The 19,824-nt window shown below is 41.1% G+C and overlaps 3 protein-coding genes across 4 annotated transcripts; 2 read left to right on the top strand and 1 right to left on the bottom strand.

The window, feature by feature from the left end:
• Positions 1-410: 410 nt before the first annotated feature.
• On the bottom strand, positions 411-1,651 carry LOC139614847 (coiled-coil-helix-coiled-coil-helix domain-containing protein 5). Its single transcript, XM_071472489.1, has 4 exons — positions 1,514-1,651; positions 1,175-1,315; positions 924-1,075; positions 411-629 (listed from the first exon to the last, which is right to left on the bottom strand). Coding segments are annotated over exons 1-4 (324 nt in total). The 5' UTR covers positions 1,516-1,651; the 3' UTR covers positions 411-600.
• A 313-nt stretch (positions 1,652-1,964) lies between these two features.
• Positions 1,965-11,590, top strand: atp13a1 (ATPase 13A1). Of its 2 annotated transcripts, none has more exons than XM_071472346.1 (25): positions 1,965-2,457; positions 3,327-3,416; positions 3,875-4,138; positions 4,263-4,418; positions 4,548-4,617; positions 4,707-4,813; positions 5,491-5,620; positions 5,764-5,819; positions 5,968-6,094; positions 6,241-6,378; positions 6,508-6,628; positions 6,780-6,937; positions 7,292-7,467; positions 7,560-7,670; positions 7,803-7,928; positions 8,015-8,123; positions 8,309-8,502; positions 9,027-9,123; positions 9,214-9,398; positions 9,695-9,809; positions 9,922-10,118; positions 10,244-10,386; positions 10,519-10,630; positions 10,740-10,883; positions 10,984-11,590. In XM_071472346.1, the coding sequence occupies exons 1-25, from the start codon at positions 2,104-2,106 to the stop codon at positions 11,092-11,094; spliced, it is 3,591 nt and encodes a 1,196-aa protein (XP_071328447.1). In that variant the 5' UTR covers positions 1,965-2,103; the 3' UTR covers positions 11,095-11,590. The 2 variants fall into 2 exon arrangements, with proteins under 2 accessions (XP_071328447.1, XP_071328437.1); XM_071472336.1 differs by having other exon boundaries at positions 3,872-4,138.
• A 1,862-nt stretch (positions 11,591-13,452) lies between these two features.
• LOC139614766 (kinetochore-associated protein DSN1 homolog) lies at positions 13,453-17,579 on the top strand. The gene is made up of 11 exons (XM_071472326.1): positions 13,453-13,573; positions 13,815-13,851; positions 13,986-14,259; positions 14,361-14,434; positions 15,353-15,425; positions 15,524-15,611; positions 15,746-15,802; positions 15,927-15,998; positions 16,105-16,252; positions 16,577-16,664; positions 16,777-17,579. Exons 1-11 carry the CDS (start codon positions 13,539-13,541, stop codon positions 16,857-16,859), a joined length of 1,029 nt encoding a protein of 342 aa, XP_071328427.1. The 5' UTR covers positions 13,453-13,538; the 3' UTR covers positions 16,860-17,579.
• The last annotated feature ends 2,245 nt before the right edge of the window (positions 17,580-19,824 follow it).

The following is a 19,824-nucleotide window of genomic DNA, read 5'->3' as shown; positions in this document are numbered from 1 at the left end:
GGTCACAGGGCTCTTAACTCAACATCCTCCCTCTGTCTCTCTCAGTAGTCCCACTGATTAGAGGTTGACAGTCTTCTCTTTTCTTCCCAGACTCCCTATTTCATTGAGTCATTGAGTAGTCAGGAGAGTTTGTGTGGGAGTGATACATTCCAGTTTAATATTTGACTCTGACTCAGACCTGGATAGGACAAGGGTGGGAAGGACAGACATACGCATCAGAAAACAACAGAGGATGATCACACCAGATGAGTAATACAAGTCTGGTATCAATTTTAATGAAACAGTTCAATAAAAACCCGTACAAACCAGACGTACTGATTTATAGGTAAATATAAATGTTTTCACAGGAATACAACATTTACAAGAGAAGTAAAAGTATACAGTATTTAAATAGTCACCACCCATCTAACTTACAGTGCTGTAGCAATGGCCTATATCTTTATTGTTAAGGACAAATGCAAACATTAAGACACACAAAGGAAAACAGATGTCGCAACAGTCACTGTACATACAGTAACGTGGCTGGGAAACATGACACCAGCCCATCTGTGTTGCTGTGAGGACAGGTGTAATCCGAAGGTGATGGAAGATGTCTGACTGCTACGATGGCTGAGATACTGGACTTGTAGCTGAAAAAAGAAAATCAGTTAATTGGTATGTTAACTATTAAATACCACCAAACATGGTACAGTATTAGTCCAATTTTACCGATAAGAAAGACAGAAAATCGAAAATTTGGGTTTTCGGAGCCACTCTCTCAAGATGTCCAAGCGACCATTACACGAGTGAAATAGTCCAGCATGCGCAAACCATGCAATGTAATTAAAATACACCTCTGCCTCTTGAAGAGGCGAGAAGTGAGGATTCACAGCTGCTATATGTGACCCTGGAGTCGTGCATGGCCAGTTCCAGCAAGGACTTACCCACTTCACTGAGGTCCACTGTCTCTGCACAGCCCAGAAAGCGAGCCACATGTGGTGAGCAGGAGGTAGGTTTGTCCTGGTTTTCTCTCAGGCAGCGCTCAAACTCCACAAACTCCTTGGAACAGTCTTGTCTGATCTTCTGGATCACTGGGCTATCGAAGCAAACGTAGAGTTTAGATATGAAACTTTGATTTGTGAGGATGTCAGAGTCACATGGGTGGGAATGCGTGCACAAGTATTTGATGCCTTACTGTGATGATGTGCACTGTGCAACTTTCATCTTCAGTTCATGGCACTTTTGTTGCCATGTTGATGGGTTGGAGGCCACACATGACCCATATGCCTCCATTTCTTTATGGCAATACTTTGCCGTGATATCCATAGCAGCCTGCCTGAAAGGTGGGGTATGAATGAAATTGAGTAAATGATTATGAAGCCATCAACTATTCACCTGGTAAACTTGCTATAACAAGGATAAATAATAATCTAATTCACAGTCATGAATTTATTTACGCTCGGCATCTACTTCTCTGTCTCGACAATGGGATGGTAAATGAATTTATGATGTGAGCCATATTCAAGATTCTTACATGTTGCTCTTTAGGCTTGTCTCAATCGAAGAAGCTGATCAATCAAGGTTACAGCGGCAGTACTTCAGCATGTGGTGCCATGTCTGTGCGGCAACTACACCGTACATACCCATGACTATCTGGTTGGGCCAAATACTAACTTGTTAAATGGCTCTTTATTGCTATTGGTTCGGGTTTGTGTCAATCTCAGTGTGGCTCCTCCCCTATAATGACGACAAATTTATTAAAGGGGCAGCTGCTAAATCGCATAATTTAACGCGTGCAACGCATTTAAAGACAGATGTACTCGATATTTTGGCAAAGGCACATTTTCATTCACATGTTATAGGACGTTTAACCCAAACAAACCGGTGCAGCAGTGCGGAAGATAATAGTGTTTGATTTTTTTTATTTTTTTTTTGCGGTTCGACCATTACGTGTCTTTGCGTGTTTACGTATGCGGAAGCCACGGCCAGAGAAAGAGCGATTCAGTAAACGGGCTCTGAAGGCTGAACCGAGCACCGCTCCGGGTGTACAATCGTCCTTTCACCGGTTACAGCACGACGGGGGTGGTGGATGATAGAGGGGGCCAGAGGGGTGAGTAAAGTACGATGAACGACGCCGAGAAAGAGGGGAGTATGGCTGCAGACGGGATCCGAGGACCGGGTGAGCTGCAAATGGCCCCCTCTGTGAACCACAACCAGCATGACAGCGGCACCGGCGACGAGCTGGTGAGCTCGGTGACGCTGTACAGGCGGAGACCCCGGTTGCTGCACGGCACTGTCCTCCCATTTCTCGCCGTTCTCTACCCGGGCTGGCTGTATGTGTGGTTAGGGGTGTACGGCGCCTCCGAGTATCCGGAGGCAGGCCTCCTGGCGCTGGCCGCTATCGGGATCGCGCACGTCCTCACAGCACTCTCTGGTTATTGGTCCGTGCATGCGCATTGTTGGCTCACTTGTTCCAAGGTAAACATCATTAATTACAACAATAATACTGAGAGGTCTATAGGGAACCCTCAGTTTCCCCCCCACTCTGCTTATATAGAGCTCAAAAGTCAGGGACAGCATGAGCTCAGGAGCAGGCGAGGAATCAATGAATTGCTCAAAGGCACTACAGCAGGCCAGGTGTTGGGCTTGAACCGTGGATAATATGTTTTAGGGGGGGCCTCTGTAGCCACAGCACAGACTTCAAACACGCCAATGATGAAGCTGTCACTGCAAGTTTGATTCAGCAATGACATTTCTCTGATTAAAGGGTACTCCTCATCACAACTGCCACATTGTTATCTTCGTTTTAAGTTGTGACTTTCTCTGACATTACACCTCCTTCAAGCAAGAGAAAGTTAATACATATAAATATCAACAAAATATGCATTGTGTAAACTTAAAGATTGATTGCTGATTGATATATATAAAGGTATCTGTTTGGGTATGGAAAAATCACCTGTTCAGTGTCCAGCTGTAGTTTGTGGCATGGTAATGGGAAGTGAGACTGAAGCTATTATTTTATTTTCGCATTCAAGAGAATTTCATAGAAATTTTGGCATCGCACTCTCAATTTAAAAGAGAAGATTGTGTGTCATGACATAATATTAAAAATGTTACTACAATATTGTTATAGCAACAGATGGTTGACATGTTGTTCAGTATTTCTGTGTTTTTGCACTTGTACAGAAGAGTCTAGATCCTACAAAAACATTTTAATAGATTCAATAGATCAACCGAATAATCAGGTACAAATTTCATTTGTGAAGGACTTTTTTGTGCCAAAACATCACATTGATCCAGCAGCTATGTGTCAGGGCATGTCTCATCTGTTCATTTTGGGTATACAGGAACCACACCCAAACAAGGCTACGCTGGCAAAGGTCATACCTACTCCTAACAACGGTTCTGCCGAACTCGTGGCACTACAGAGGGACCAGGTATGTTCACATGTGTACTCTCAGGATTTTCCAAGCGAATGTCTTAATTGTCTTAATTGAGAACATGTCTAAGATCTCAAGTTCTTTGTCCGCCAAGATTAGGCTCTGAGATGTCTCTTGATCTTACCGGTGAAATCATCATTGGCTTCATCACTTCTGTGTTGTGATTGGTTTGGCATGGCTTGAATGTAGGCCAACAATAAACTGTCATTATTTTCTTTTATCATTTGTGATTGGACTTGTCTAAAGAGCGTATCATTATCTTGATGCACTCCTCTCAGATACCATGAAAGCTTAAGTGGAATTGGTTAGGTTAGATAAATCAATGTGTTATGATGTGATTTGCCTAAAGTATCAATGTTTTTTTTCCAGTTTTAAGAAAATACTAATGTGCCTTTCTTGAATGAATGCTGTAATTTAAAGTTTAAAGTTTTCTTTTTTGTTATTCTGACCAGCAGGATGAGAACGGGGAGGGGACTCTATCTTTTGAGTTTCAAAAAATCCGCTACATCTTTGACCACAAGGAGAAGAAATGTTTCCTTCCAGTGGCATTTCCCATCAGCCACCCAATGGGCTACTTTCAGTCCTGGCGTGGCTACCAGGAGGAAGCTGAGCTCAGAGCCGCGGAAAAGCGCTATGGCACCAATCGTGCTGAGATGGTTGTGCCAGATTTCCTGGAGCTCTTCAAAGAGAGGGCCACAGCTCCCTTTTTTGTTTTCCAGGTATGTGTATGTGTGAATGCTTCTTTGTGCCTTTCTTGGTTTTATTGCAAAATTAGTAAAATAGTTTGACCTGGTCATAGCATGTATATCTATGTAATGTTATCTATCCTCTGACATCCATCAGGTGTTCTGTGTGGGGCTCTGGTGTCTGGACGAGTATTGGTACTACAGCGTTTTCACACTGTTCATGCTGGTGGCGTTTGAGGCCTCACTGGTCCAGCAGCAAATGAGGAATATGTCTGAAATCCGCCGCATGGGAAACAAGCCCTACATGATCCAGGTAGGCTTAATCAAACTTCAAATGCACTATATTAAATGTTACATTTACAAACAAACATTCAGTTTGCAGTAAAGAATATTTTCCGTGTCTTTGAAACATCCTAATTTTATTTCATGTATTTTCTGCTAGGTATATCGCAACAGGAAGTGGAGACCCATTTCAAGTGATGAGCTTGTCCCTGGTGACATCGTCTCAATAGGTAAGTGTCCTGTCAACATTTTTGCTCTCACCACAGACATGAGATTCATGCTGTTAGCGTGTGTCATATGTGTACTCTGTCCTGCACAGGACGGTCGCCCCAGGACAACTTGGTGCCGTGTGATGTGCTGCTACTCAGGGGTCGTTGCATTATCGATGAGGCCATGTTGACTGGAGAGTCTGTGCCCCAGATGAAGGTTAGAGGCACACTAATAAATACATGATAACACTATCAGCGCTTCCCCTTGGTTGACTGCTTTGGGGTGATCGGGGGGTTGCGAGTGGTCTGACCGGGACTAGCTTCCCTGTCATTAGCAGCAGAGCTGCTAGCATCCTCACCGCTGTCACCACATTGCCTGATGCACTGATATTCTGGCCTGACTTTCAGATGTTTGAGGGCGACATCTATCCGTTTTTGGTTTTTGAGGGATTTATAACACTTGTTGGAAAGCTTTTATTGCACTTACAATCACAAGTTGTTCACCTGTCTCCACTCTTCTCTGCTGTGTTTCATCATGTGTATGAGGGGAAGGGCTAAGATGCACACAGCGGAACAGAGCTGAGAGGAGTAGAGACAGGTGAACTGTCTGAAGAGGAGAAAAATGTGACTGTATAAGACAGCAAAGCGCAGTAGAGACTCTCACACTGGGCAGAAATAAAGTACACATAAATTATGTAAATAACATAAATAAAATATTTTGTTTTTTTAATTTTTGCATTTTTTAAAATTTAATACCCCCAAGGCAATGGTCAGAGAAAAACTGACTATACAGAACTGAGGTTATGGACTTTGGAGTGTAAGCCCTAACTACTCTAAATGGCATGGGATTATTGTGGGATATCGTAATAACTGCTGACTATATGGGTTGTCCAGGAGCCAGTAGAAGACTTGGACCCAGAGCGAGTCCTTGACCTTCAGACAGACTCTCGACTCCACATCATCTCCGGTGGGACAAAAGTGGTCCAGCACAGCCCCCCTTTAAAGGCTAGTGCTGGACTTAAACGTAAGTGCCAGTTCTTCTTTCCATGTGTCTTTTACTAATAACATATACTGGCTATGGAGATATTGAATTCAATAGTCCACCTGTCAGCCATCTTTATCATCAAAACAAGGTGCAAGCTCTTAAACCTCTTCTTTTATGTGCAGCTGTAGACAACGGCTGTGTGGCCTATGTACTGAGAACGGGATTCTACACCTCTCAGGTGAGGATGTTGCTCTGGACGTCTATATGGCTACACTCCCTTTTTTCCTTGTCATGCCTTTTAATTCCTGTTGTGACAACATATCAGCGTAGGGCATGTTGAGTCAGCTGTGACAGCGTACTGATTGCATGTGCACACCTTCCTCCAGGGTAAACTATTGCGGACCATCCTCTTTGGTGTGAAGAGAGTGACGGCAAACAACCTGGAGACTTTCATCTTCATCCTCTTCCTGCTTGTGTTTGCCATTGCTGCAGCTGTTTATGTGTGGGTGGAAGGTGAGGTGCACAGAATCAACTCATTATGATGTAATCCTTATTTAACACAGACATTATCCTAGTCAAAGTGATAGTTAATAGCTGGAGTTGAGGCCAAAAGTAATATCTAAATACTACTATCTTTGCACTTTGTATTACACCCTCAGGGACCAAGGATCTCAGTAGGAACCGCTACAAGCTGTTTCTGGAGTGCACACTAATCCTCACCTCAGTGGTTCCACCAGAACTCCCCATAGAGCTTTCTCTGGCAGTTAACACGTCTCTTATCGCCTTGGCTAAACTTTGTAAGTCTGTTTGTGCTCCTGTCCTGCATGTGTGTGGAATATATATCGAGATCTTGACAAAGCAGCCTATAATGCAAAGCTTGTAACAGCAGTGGTTCATTTGTGTCTTCTTTTTCTACTCCTGTCTAGATGTCTTCTGTACAGAGCCCTTCAGGATACCATTTGCAGGGAAAGTGGAGGTTTGCTGTTTCGACAAAACAGGAACACTGACCAGTGACAGTCTGGTGGTACGAGGAGTAGCAGGCCTTAGGTAAACTCTGCCCACCTTTCTTGGTATTGTAATCATAATTTGTAAAGCATGAACACAAAGCATACTAAACTATTGTTTAGGCTTACAGCATTTCAACATTTCAACATTGCACTGTGTGGAGCGTATTGAGTGATATTTGCATTTACGACAGAGAGGGAAAGGAGGTGATGCCTGTGTCTGAGATCCCAGTTGAGACGCATCGGGTGGTGGCCACCTGTCACTCACTGGTCACTCTGGATGATGGACAGCTGGTCGGAGATCCACTGGAGAAGGCCATGCTGACCGCTGCTGACTGGACTCTCACTAAAGGTACAGGAATATGACCTCCACTAAATGCGCAGTGCAGGGCAGTGGCAGGTGTGTGACTGAACACGTCATGTGGCTCTCAAATTTGGGCACTGTGTTTTTGATTTGCAGTACAAACTGTCTGGTTTCACCACACCTGTTGTGTTCTTTGCAGTGCAATTTAAACAGTTCATCTTGGGATAATGCTGTTCCTCAAATGCAGGCAAACATTTGCATTTTTACTGTAGATCTTACATAGTGAGTGATATGTTAGTGGCTTCACTTTTAAATGGGAGATAATAATGCATCTACGTAACTTTGCTCTTAACAGCACAATGCTTAAATGTGTGTCTTGTTGTCTCACTGACTCTTGACCAGATGAAAAGGTGTTCCCACGAGGCATCAAAACCCAGGGACTTAAGATCCACCAGCGTTTCCACTTTGCCAGTGCTCTGAAGAGGATGTCAGTCCTGGCCTCCTATGAGAAAATGGGCTCCACTGAACTGTGCTACATCTCAACTGTGAAAGGAGCTCCAGAGACACTCAGAGGAATGGTACATGCAGACACAATCCTTAATACATACTCTGCTTTTTTCTAGCCTAATCAAGAGTACCTACTGGTGTCATAATGTGGCTGTGTTTGTAGTTTGCAGAATGTCCAGCAAGTTACGACGAAGTCCACAGGGAAATGTCTCGGGAAGGCGCTAGAGTGCTGGCCTTGGGTTATAAAGAGATGGGACACCTCAGTCATCAACAGGTTATTTAGTTTTACTCAAAACTATCAGAGATTGTCTGATGTGTCTGTCACTCACTGGTCACTGGTGTGAGTAATGTTACCTGAAAAAATGATTTTGTCAAAAACTGAGCTGGATATTTTTGTGTCAAACAGGTTCGGGAGATGAGCCGCGATGCTTTGGAGTGTGACTTGCATTTTGCTGGGTTCATGGTTGTGTCCTGCCCCCTAAAGAGTGACAGCAAGGCTGTCATCAGAGAGATCCAGGAAGCATCTCATCATGTAAATTAGCTGACTACACACAAGTGTGCACACGTACTCAAACAGAATAGTTTTAAGGTGGATAATTCTTCTCTCTCTGCTTTCAGGTGGTGATGATCACGGGCGACAACCCTCTAACAGCATGCCATGTGGCGAGAGAGCTTCACTTCATCCAGAAAGAACACACACTCATATTGCAGCCATCCCCCAATCAGAGTAAGACAAGTCATCACTTTACAGAATTATATGTATTACTCAAGTAAGCCAGTAGAGAACAGAAACAAAGATTGTAGCTAAGGGACACAAAGTTTCTTGTAGTAATCTGTCTGCAGTAGGTTTTTCTGACCAAAGACACAGACAAAGTGCAGCATTATGTATTTGATGTTTTTTTTGTTTTACAGGTGAATGGCAGTGGGAATCCATTGATGGCAGTGTACACGTACCATTGCCCCCTCCCTCAGTTTCTTCATTCCTGCATCAGTTTGACTTGTGTGTAACAGGGGAAGGGCTGGCCAGACTGAGCTGTGACCCTCGGCTACTCCACACACTCTTACCTCACATTCAAGTGTTTGCACGTGTCAGTCCAAAACAGAAGGTGGGTCCTAAAGCAGCAGCTGTATGTCCCTTAAAACAAAGTGGTCTCAGACTTTTGGAACCCACTGTATATGTTCTGCTCACTAAGGAAATGCCCACCATCGATAACTGTCTAAACATGTACAGCAAAGTTTCTAAACCACAGCTATAGTGGAGTTTTTGGACATCCAATTTCAGATGCTGTGGTTTTTGCCAAAGAGCAAATGCTTTTGTTCACCAATAACACAGTAAGATCCATCACAGACAAAGGAGAGTTTAGACAGATAGTAGTCTCAGTAGTCTTCACTACAATGCAGCGAAAGCCATGTATTTTAACAAGGGGACACTGCTCAGTTTGTCTGACAGGTATATTTCTCTGGGGGTTGTTGAGAGGCATTTTGGGAAATCTAGGGAATCAGTATTTTGAGTATGATAGATTGGTGGCACTCTATATAACAATGTAAATGTCTCTAAGGGCAAGCTTAAAGGATGTTTTGTTTTTTTGTAAGTGATATTCTATAAAGATGGTTGTCTATTGTGTTTCAGGAATTTGTGATCACCAGTCTAAAGGGTCTGGGTTATGTAACACTGATGTGTGGAGATGGTACAAATGATGTTGGAGCTCTCAAACATGCCCACATAGGTAAGATTTATCAACCACTGAGACTTACAGGCTTTGTGGCGATGTATAACCCCAACAGTAAGCAGTGATGATAGTTGTGCTTTTCCTCAGGTGTTGCCCTGTTAGCCAATGCCCCTGAGCGCATGCCCGAAAAAAAGAAACGGGGGAGAGAGAAGGAGGCCTCCACAGCAGAACCCAGACCTTTACCACCTGTCAGTGCAGGAGGCAAACTGAGCTCCAGGGCAGCCAGGCAGAGGATGATGGCCCAGAGAGAGGAGCAGCTTGCAGCTCAAAAGGTGTGTGTCTTCAGGAAGGACCTCCTCCCTGATTCTCGAGGGAATAGTTCACCAGTAATGTAAATTCTGCCCTCTTTTTTTTTTTCTCCATATGGCAGCTGAAATTCATTTATGTTCATCGGACCTCTGGATGCAGCATGCTAGCCTGCATTCCCATTTTAGCCTCCTCCCTTCTTACTTTACCAACATTGACAAAAACATGTATTTATAGCTCAAAACAGAGAATAAATGTGCTGTTTATCGAATAATCGAGTTTAAATGCACTGGTCTAAATGTGAGGGTTTATTCTGTAACAGGAGAGAATCAGTCAAGTCTTACGGGAACTTGAAGAGGATCAGGTACAAGTAGTGAAGCTGGGTGATGCCTCCATCGCAGCCCCGTTCACCTCCAAACTCTCCTCCATACAGTGCAGTGAGTAATGCATATATTTTTTTCAGCTTTAAGCTGTTGACGCAGTATGCAAAGATTCAAACATGACATCCCCCTCCACCTCTGAAACTTGTCACTTTGTCTTTGTCCGCAGTCTGCCATGTAATAAAGCAAGGCCGTTGCACTCTAGTGACAACGCTCCAGATGTTTAAAATCCTTGCTCTCAACGCCCTAGTACTGGCCTACAGCCAATCTGTACTCTACCTTGAGGGGGTGAAGTTCAGTGATTTCCAGGCGACCCTGCAGGGCCTGCTGTTGGCAGGATGCTTCCTCTTCATCTCTAGATCAAAGGTGAGAATTAATGTAGGAAAATACAGCCTCTGGGTTTCTCCTGGAGAGGTGATCTTTACTGAATGTTTTTCTTATTATATGACAAATCAACCAAATTAAGAACCTTTCTTTCTCCTGTTACACAGCCACTGAAAACATTGTCACGAGAGCGGCCCTTACCAAACATCTTCAATCTTTATACGGTGTTGACTGTGCTGCTGCAGTTTGCTGTGCACTTCTGTAGTCTGGTGTACCTTTACAGAGAGGCTCAGACCAGAAGTCCACCCAGGTAAATCACAGTAAGACAGGGAGAGAGAGAATAAGAGAGTAAATGGCAATTCTCCTTTAGAAGTTAAATATTTACATTTAACAATACATTGATACATTATGATAACAATTCACTTTTCCTTCTCTCTTGCAGAGTGGAGCAGTTTGTAGATCTATATAAAGAGTTTGAACCCAGTCTAATTAACAGCACTGTCTATATAATGTCCATGGCCATGCAGATGGCCACCTTTGCCATTAACTACAAGGTACCTATTCTTAATGCCGTTAGTATTTGTTATCTCTCATTCAGTATAGTATAATAGTATAACAATGTAGTATAATAATAATCACAGCATTTCTTATTGTGTGTGATAGGGTCACCCCTTCATGGAGTCACTCAGCGAAAATCGACCACTACTATGGAGTATCGCTCTGTCAGGTTTAGCAATTGTGGGACTTCTTACCGGTTCCTCACCAGAATTCAATGAACAGTTTGCTCTTGTAGATATTCCAACTGAGGTGAGCTGACATTATTTTACCGTGTACTGTTTTGACTTAATAGACTTGTAATAATGACATACCTCAAGAGGTAACCTGCTTCCCGTTTACTTCCTTGCAGTTCAAATTGATCATTGCCCAGGTTCTGGTGGTGGACTTTGTTGCTGCTCTGCTGGTGGACCGCGTCCTGCAGTTCCTGCTGGGCAAAGGAACTCTCAGGCTGCCTTCTTGAACTCAGTGCCAACAGCAACCGCTGCCCTTATCAACCAAACTGTAAAGGGAGAGAAGATTTTGGATGAGGAAGACAATTGAAGCTGTTGTGACACACAAAACAGCTGAGACAGTCATGGCAAGCAGTACTGTACACTCCGTGTATCCCTTCCTTGGTCCCACTCTGACCTTTCTTAACCATCTGTGTTTCTGTATTTTCATCAGCTCTGTTTCAATTCTCTTTCTGTTTTCTTCATGACTCTTAATTTTTTTTTCTACCTTTCTCTCTGCCTCTCTTCATCTGTCCCCCCCCTCTGCTACAAAAGGCCATGAAGACAGCAGTATTGAGTGAAGTGCGAGACTGTGTGCCAGCCAGTATGAAACATACAGGCACACAAAGGGGGCATTCTCTAAGAGAATTGCAAAAGTGTTTTTGGGTTTTTTGATTCCTCTCCTTGATTTTGTAAAAAGTGAAAAACATCTCTAACAGACTTATAAAGACTTACAGATACAAATTATGAAGTCTGTCAAGTGTTTTGTCAAGTATAAATACTGATGTGTCTGCACATGGAAAGGATGATCATGTTCAGCTGGTCATGAACTTTTCTGGTCCCAGAAAGAGGTAAGTAAGGAATGATGAGAGTATACGAATACAGTATAACTGTACAAAGAAAGACATCCATCCAGTGAAACCTTTTATATCATGGGACACATGACGTTGGCCAGAACAAAACATGGTGGCTCACTAAGCATCAGTTGAAGAAAAGACTTGAAACTTGTGAACTTTGTGTTTACTTACCAACTGATTTTAACTACCGTGCTGATCTCAGGAGATCAACCTTAGATACTGTTTCCTATTTATCTTTGATATAAACTTACATAAACCTTTGTTTGATGAACTAACTAGAGCAGATTAAACAAATTGCTTTTCCTCAAAAGATCCAGTCCCTTGCATTGTAAATCAAGTACTGTACCAAGCATTCAAAAACTATGGAGCTGTTAAAGTGTCTTGAAATACAAAATCTACGTAACTCTGGCTTCCTCTCAGTGATATAATCTCACAAATTATATCAATCTGTTCTGAATTATTTGTTGAACACAACCTTTAGTTGACAAAGAGCAAAGATAAAAATCACAATATATTCAGAAGCATAATATGCAGTATGTACAGTCAAGATTGTAGAGTCACATCCGAGTAGTTTCCTTAGAAATTGGCTCTAACCTCTAAAAGACAGGCACATACATTTTAGGAAAAAACAAGGTGCATGGTAATTTTCACTTTCCCTAGTTTATATAGTGATTTATGTAATGGGACCCTGAAGACCCCTTATTTCTCCCATTGAAACAACAATAAGAATGAACTTAATCTGGGACATTTTAGGTACTTATTTTGAATGATCCAGCCAATGCCTCTCTTTTGTGATTAAAATGTTGCAAAACAGTTGAGAGCTTTATGTTTGAGCTTGGTTAAATGTGTGTTTCATAATCAATGAACCTATTATTCAAAAGGTCATTTTAAAAAGAACAACATGAACATTTTTTTTTTCATTTTTGCATTTTTAAATTTTGTCCTTTCATTAACTTGTTTTGCTCCAGCTATTGTGCACACATTTTCTATCTTTTTGCCATATGGGTGCAAAAATTACACAGGAATTTGCTTAATTGTAATTATGAAAAAAATTCAACCAGGACACAATGAATTCAAGTAAATGACAAAAAAAAGACTTAAAAAATATAAGAAGTCAGACATTCCCACAAGGAAAAGCCATGGAGTCTAAGACAAGTACTGTATATACCAACATATAAATATGACTTGTTTGTCTATGGAAATAGCTCCCATGTAAAGGTCATCACATAACCCATAATAAATGTACACATTAGGATGCCTCTCAGGGAAATGCTGGAGCCATACTGCTGCAGGTCGGGAGAAATGGAAATGTCATGAAGGGCATCAAAGCTGTTAAGCAGAACATCTTAAGCCTTGGAAGGTAAACCACCAAAAAAACTGCTCTGGTAGATGTCAGAAATCCAACCAATGTGTATAAAGAGCATAAAGGGCCAGGGTTGACCCTTTGAACTAGTCAGTCAACACTTGCTCTTAACTTGAGCTGGGGCAGAGAAGTAGAGTATTGGATTCCTTCACCACCAGTGGCCACCTTTCTACAGGAACCTCATTAGCCTGCATTTTATTTCCTAGAGTATAAATTACAAAAGTATTCAAATATATAAATGAGCATGATATTATTTTCCACTGTTTTTTTGTTAAATCTTGTCAAAAAAAAAAAAATGACAATGACATTTTTAAAGTATTCAACAACCACAGCTCTTTGCCTTTGCACCTTGTTTACGGTCGTTTTTTTTTTTTCTTGTGTTACAATCAGACTACATTTCCCATGGTGCTCACTTCAAGAGAGGGGGGCTGGCTTGTTGGGCGCGCGTTGTGAGGAAAACTATTTGAAAGAAAAAATGGCGGAAAAACATTTCGAAGCTGAGCAAGACGGGTTTGTATCTTATTTGTTTTTTAACCGTTGTGTGATTTTAACATTTAAGTTGGCGATATATTGAGAGAAGTAAAGCATTTTCAGCTAAATAGTTTTCTCCGTCTTCATTGGTGTGCTCTGCAGAGCTTACAAAGATAAACGTGTAATGAAATTTACGAACGTAGTAACTTAGTTTTCTCAACGTATTTTGTAGGTAATCTGTACATTTAACGTTAGCTTGTATATTCACGTTTTCTTGCAGTTGCGGAAGCGCCGCCGTTGCTGAAAACCAGAATGAGGTAAGAGGGTTTTTTTTTTTTTTGACATTTAGGGCTGCTAGCTAACTAACAACCTCCGCTGATCCTGCATTCATGAGCTCATCGAGCTTCAGAGGTTCATTGTACTTTGTTCTTTATTCACTCTGTGTTCCAAGGTCAACTCAGTGACACATTCATCGAAAAGATGCTCCTCCACAAGCCCCAGTCCAGCCCCCCCACACAAATCTCCCCGCACAGACCTCCCATCACCCACTGCACAGACGCCAGATACAGGAGAAGCACATTCAGAGACAGACAAAAAAGAAATGCAGATAGAAAACACGGAGGAACCTTCAAGTTCCTCTGTCAGCCCCACTGCGCGGAGGAAATCCTGGAGGAGGGCCACCATAACCCGACGCTCTCTCCCAGCTCTTCCCAATCCTTATCAGGGTGAGATGTCTGTCTGTTTTACCCCTTGAAATCCTTAAAGAATGGTCATAGGGTATTTGTGTTTTTGTGATATAAACATATATTTATGTGTTTTACTTTAGTTTTGTGCAGGAGCATAAGTACTTCCTTATCACAGCAAGAGAGGCTGGAGAAATTGATGGAGGCATCCATGAGGGTGAGTGTGGAAGGGTAACAAGTATAGTAGTGAATTAATTCAAAGAGACTTAACTCGTACATTTTACTCGAAATATCTAAAACTGACATCCGATATCACATCGGTGTCAAAAATCTTATTCACAATTCAGTCAAACCTGAACACACAGACATGGTGACACAATTGCAAATAATTGTCTATAAATCTCATTAGAAATCGGAGAAAAAAGAAGCTCCTTAGTAAGTAATCCAGTGATAGTTGTCAGTACATCCATTGGTACATAACAAATATGAACTTAAAATAGCTAATTCAGTACACTTAATATTCCAAAATGCAAACAAACAGGGGTAATCCATGGTAACATATTTACTGTTTCTCTGAAAAGTTTAGTTTATATCTGTTCTTCTGTTATCCAGAAGAGTTGCTATCATTGCACATCACCTACAGCACATCTGATGTAAACAAACTTGACAGCATAACTAATTTGACTGACAAATAATTATTTGGTGTTGAAGAGGGGTGGGTATGTCGGAGTATTTGATTTAGTTGCATTTGGAGTAGATTTACTGAGTGATGTTCTGTTGCTTAAAGTTTGTACTATGCATCCATGGTTTGTATGGATTATAGTCTCTGAACCTTTGGGTGAGCTACTCTAAAACAGTGGGTGAGCTACTGGTAGCTCACAAGCCACCTGTTTTGCATTGTTATAAAAATGTATCTTATAAAACAAATTGTGAGACTTACTGAAATTTAAAATAGTCAATTAGAGAGTAACTACCTGCTGTAAATAAGATTTCCTAATGAAGTACTCATGAGGAGAATATTTTAGAAATAATAAGTACATTGTAAGGTTTGCATCAGGGTAGAGGTGCACATAGTTAATTATAACTAGACATAACTCTAATTCCTGATGGTCTAATCACTGTGTTTTGTCTCTAGCTGGCAATTGAGAGAACTCAAAATTCACTCCAGTCAGTGCCGAACACATCACTGGAGTGTTTTCAAAAGCAAGGTTTGTGCTTGTCCTGCTTCATTTTTATGTTATGTATTTCATAGAAATATTCAGTTTCAGATATTTTTAGTCTGCGATCTGTTTCTTCCATTGAACAGTTGAGAACATTCAGAAGGAGTGGAGTTATCTAGCCAAAAGCATACATGGCGAACCACGGAGTCATCAACTTCCTGCAAGTGCTGCCAGGTATTGTAGCTGTATTTTTTATTTTTTTAATACTTTTTTCACTATTATATTTATTTTTGTTTGTTTTGTGTATTTGTTTTGGCGTACAGATTGATATTTTACACTGCATTTATGCCTCTGGTATTTGCTTTCAGATCTTGTGATCCTGCAATGCAGAGAGCCATGGAAAAAGTCCAGAAAGCCATCAACAGGCATGTTGTTCAATAGCACACACAAAGTATTCATACAAACCATACATCCAAGCTTAAAAAGCACAGATGGTGTGACCTATCACATGAGGTTCTGTTTCTCTTACTGGCCTGTGTTGTGTTTTAGGCTCCAGGCTGAAAGTGAATCTTGGGAGGCGCTGTTGAACAAACACCGGAGTAAAGCAGAGGAACTGGAAAGGTGGGCATAAGTACTATCACTCAGGAAAACTTTAGCAATGCCGTGTTAGTGTGTCAATATTGTCCTGTCAGTTTTGTGTCAATAATGCATTCTCAATTTGTTTCAGAAAAATAGAGCGGGGCCAGGAAAGAGGCATGTCATTAGACACTGCATGTGTGGCCCAGTCATCACAGTACCTTTTCATACAGAACAAACCGGACTACCACGGTCTCCTCTGTAGACAGCAGCCAATGCTTCACACTATAGCAATGATTGTACGTTTGAATTTAAAATTGTTTTTCTGTATTTCTGTTTTTTCCTTGGTGTGGCTCAGTTAAACAAAGTTGTCATATTTACATGCTCCAATCAAGGATTAGCAATATATAATACTAATTATCGATGTTTGTGGGGTTTTTTTGTTGCTTGCTTTGTCATAGAAAGTAGCATGTTTTAATGGTTTTAAGTACAGACTACTACTGCTTAAATGTGAAGGCATCAGACCTGTTTGAAAACAGTTAATCTGTACTAAGTTTTTAAAAGAAAATCTGTTTTGTCATGTTATGCAATAAGTTATTCCTTTTTCTTTTTTAAATGTGTAGATGGACACTCAGTGTAAGATGGTTAGAGAGCTTCTGTCCATCAAGGAGCAGTCACAGTTATTGGTGAAAGAGACCAGTGGCCGATTGGGTAATGATTTTATTTGTCTTTCATCTTTTCTTTAGAATAATTTTTGTGCTTTTCATCAATGATCTGGCAATTTAACATTTTATCTGGCTATGTCTTCCTATCTATCCTCTAGCGGCAGAGGCAGGATTCCAGGATCTTTCTCCTGACCCGCTCAGAAACCTAATGGCAGCACCTTTGTCCTCTGCAACCACATAGTCACTCTGGCAGGAGGCAGGCACAAGCCGTCAATCCACTAAAGGACCATGGCTCTTTATGACTTGTTTATGAGTTTATATGTACTCTCTGGTAATTTTACTGTTATATGGAAATCATTTCTTTGCTCTGTCTTTTGCCTTTTTTTTTTTTTAAAGAAAACATAAAGCAAACTAATTTTATGTTTTCTGTGTCAAATTAAAACGACTTCAGTCAACAGCTGGACTGGTAATAGCACTAGTTCAGGTAATCCATGTGCGTGACCAGCAGGTGGCAGTGGTTAGCTTTACAAAATTGTCACAAGCTTGGTGAATAGCTAGGGCACATTCTTCTGTAATGCTGCAATGAAGTGCATCCTCACCTGTAAAAACTGAAATTGTTAAGACTAGACTGCCAGCTGTTAGAAATATAGGAATAGCCAAATGCCTCAGAAAACTTCCAGCAAAACCGGATTATTTGTCATTTGTCATCAAATAAAGACTGAGAAGGTAACTTCCCACCTCTTGGAACTTAAAAACCTGTTCTATTAACATAAATATTAAAATAAAATATTCAAATATAATGACTTTAAAAAATTTACTATAGATTTTTAAGACATGGACTGCATTTGAAGTGACATGTGTAGGCTTTTTAATTATTACTATTAAAAAAAAAAAAAAATTGGTCAAAAGTGATGTCCAAAGAGTATACATTGTCAGTTTTATTAAATCAATTAAGAAATATGCCAATTTTTCACCTGGAGTGGACTTGTGCACCAGAAAAACATCAGCCATAATGATTCTGAAGCTGCGAGCAAAAAGAGAGTTTGAATACATAAGGAGTCTGCTCTGTAGTTTGCCTACAGTCTTCAGTTTATGTGCAGTCCTTTTTACATGCTCATTCCCAGTCAGATTTACTCTCTTTTTGGTGCCGCATCTATTTCACTTCATCTGTGTCCCCTGACCATTCAGGAGGAGGCCCCTCCCCCACTGTGACTCACCCCCATCTCTTGCGTTTGGCTGGGTCACTGATGCAGAACGAAGCTTTGACATTGTACCAGTCAGTCAAAGCTTTGTTCACTATCACTCTTATCTCTTGGACCAATCCACTCATTAATGTTCATACTTAATTTGTTTCTCTGATGTTTGCAGCAGAAATAAAATCATCTTCCCCCATGGCCAACAGTAAATAAGACTGGATGGGTTTCTGTGCTCTGCAGATATGATCTCCAACATGGAGTTTGGTGAAATTTCCTTGTGATGTATTCAAGGGAGTGACTAGAGAGCACAGGGACAAGCTAAGAGAAGACAAGCGGGGTTGTGGCCGTGAGAGTTGTGAGTAAGGGAGGATGGTGCACAGCAGGAGAGATCGATTCTTATTTAGATGAAAATGAGGCTTGATGCTTGTGGGGTGAGAGGAGGGCAGCTTTAGCATCCAAATGAATAGAGGTTTCACAGAAATGATCCTTAAATGAATCACCAACAATAAGACGAAGAAGTTTACAAAGCCACTGACAGTCTTTTTACTTTCAAGTAAGGTCCCTTTTGACAGTGATAGACACTGACTTTGGGGTTAGATTGTAACCCCTGCAGCTACTCACTTAAAATTGTATCATAAGGTGTTTAAACAACCTCAGTGACCCTAGTCAATGACGTGTTAAAAGTTATTCTATTGGAGTGTTTAATTTGAATGCAATGCATATTTGGATAAAGGTGCCTGGGTGTGACCAGGTTCTCTGGGTTCCTTGTTTGTAGATTATTATTAAAAAGAAAGAAAGGGAGAGTTCATATTTCCAAAAATAAGTGTAAATATTTTCTACTTCAACTGTAACATTTATAAGATTAGAGGTTTGGCTGTGGTGGGGACAACTTTTTAAGGGGTTAAATTCCACTGCTTGGTAAAAACAAGCAAGATGCTTGAATTGTGACTTGTACCATATGCGTATGCAAAGAACAATTACTGTTTAGGTTAACTGTATGCTCTATTCTTGTTGTCTCTAACTTTAGATTGATTAGCTACAGATTGTAGTAGATGGATGTGTGGAGAGTCAGCATAAACCACTGCCAGTTTGGTCCTACTCCCTCATGCACACCCATCATCTCTTCTCAGTACAGCGAGGCTGGCTGCAGCTCTCCTCCACATCCATTCAGCCAGCCATTCGTCTTGGAAAGCTGTCTCTCTGATCTGAGTGATAAACTACAGCAGAATTGCCCAGTTTGCAAAAAACAAGGACACTTGTTTTCAATCTGTGCTGTCAACATTTTCATACTGAAAACTGATGGGATGTTTCATTCATCAGGGGGGGTTTAGGACAGAATGATTCTCTTAGGTTGGACTGTTCTGCTTTAAGATTGAATATTGCTCTTTATATTGCCACAATGTGCCAACACAGATGGAGAGCAGCTCTTCGACTTTAAGGCACAACTTCTGAAATGATACTTAACTAGCAGAGCACAAATGAGCTTTAATGCGTCTCTTTTTGCTGTTCGACACCCTCAGTCATGAGCAGGGACAGGTTGCTGTGGCTTTTTAGAGCGAAGACGCTTTCCACAACAACCTCGATCAATATCACACACGTTTTCTAATGTTTAATGTCTCCAGTGCACCGCCCTTTAAATGTCTGTAAGCATCCGCTTCAAAGTTTTGTTAAGAAAATCAATCATGTTAAGCACGTAATCCCACCTTATATCAATGACAAAAATACCTTTTTTATTTATTATTTATTATAATAGGACAAGCAATGCTGATGACGTCAGAGGCGATCCATCTGTAAAGGCCTCAAACGAGGAGAATCACCTGGTGGTGTGATACTGTTGAAAATAACACTTAATATATTGTTCTTGTTTTGTTTTGTTTTTTTCTTTACCATAAAGCCAGCTAATATGGAAACGTATCTGCATCAATAGCTGTGTTTTCTATAGGATTGATTGAACCCACCCGCAGGCTCTGTGGTGCTATGAGTTCAATGGTCAACGCTACGCACACGGTT

The sequence above is a fragment of the Trachinotus anak genome, unplaced genomic scaffold (assembly GCF_046630095.1).
Source record: "Trachinotus anak isolate AG129_WGS33_773 ecotype Australia unplaced genomic scaffold, CSIRO_AGI_Tana_v1 ptg000003l, whole genome shotgun sequence".
Lineage (NCBI taxonomy): Eukaryota > Metazoa > Chordata > Actinopteri > Carangiformes > Carangidae > Trachinotus > Trachinotus anak.
The sequence above is the reverse complement of the archived record's forward strand: the minus strand, read 5'-3'. Positions and strand labels throughout refer to the sequence as shown.

Coding starts and splice junctions, on each gene's coding strand:
- atp13a1 (XM_071472336.1), top strand. CDS start 2,104: ATGAACGACGCCGAGAAAGAGGGGAGTATGGCTGCAGACGGGATCCGA. Junction 2,458..3,326: donor GTTGGCTCACTTGTTCCAAG/GTAAACATCATT, acceptor TTGGGTATACAG/GAACCACACCCAAACAAGGC. Junction 7,671..7,802: donor GACACCTCAGTCATCAACAG/GTTATTTAGTTT, acceptor TGTGTCAAACAG/GTTCGGGAGATGAGCCGCGA.
- LOC139614847 (XM_071472489.1), bottom strand. Junction 1,076..1,174: donor GCACAGTGCACATCATCACA/GTAAGGCATCAA, acceptor TTGCTTCGATAG/CCCAGTGATCCAGAAGATCA. Junction 630..923: donor AGTGGACCTCAGTGAAGTGG/GTAAGTCCTTGC, acceptor TTCTTTTTTCAG/CTACAAGTCCAGTATCTCAG.
- LOC139614766 (XM_071472326.1), top strand. CDS start 13,539: ATGGCGGAAAAACATTTCGAAGCTGAGCAAGACGG. Junction 15,426..15,523: donor GGAGTGTTTTCAAAAGCAAG/GTTTGTGCTTGT, acceptor TCCATTGAACAG/TTGAGAACATTCAGAAGGAG. Junction 15,612..15,745: donor CTTCCTGCAAGTGCTGCCAG/GTATTGTAGCTG, acceptor ATTTGCTTTCAG/ATCTTGTGATCCTGCAATGC.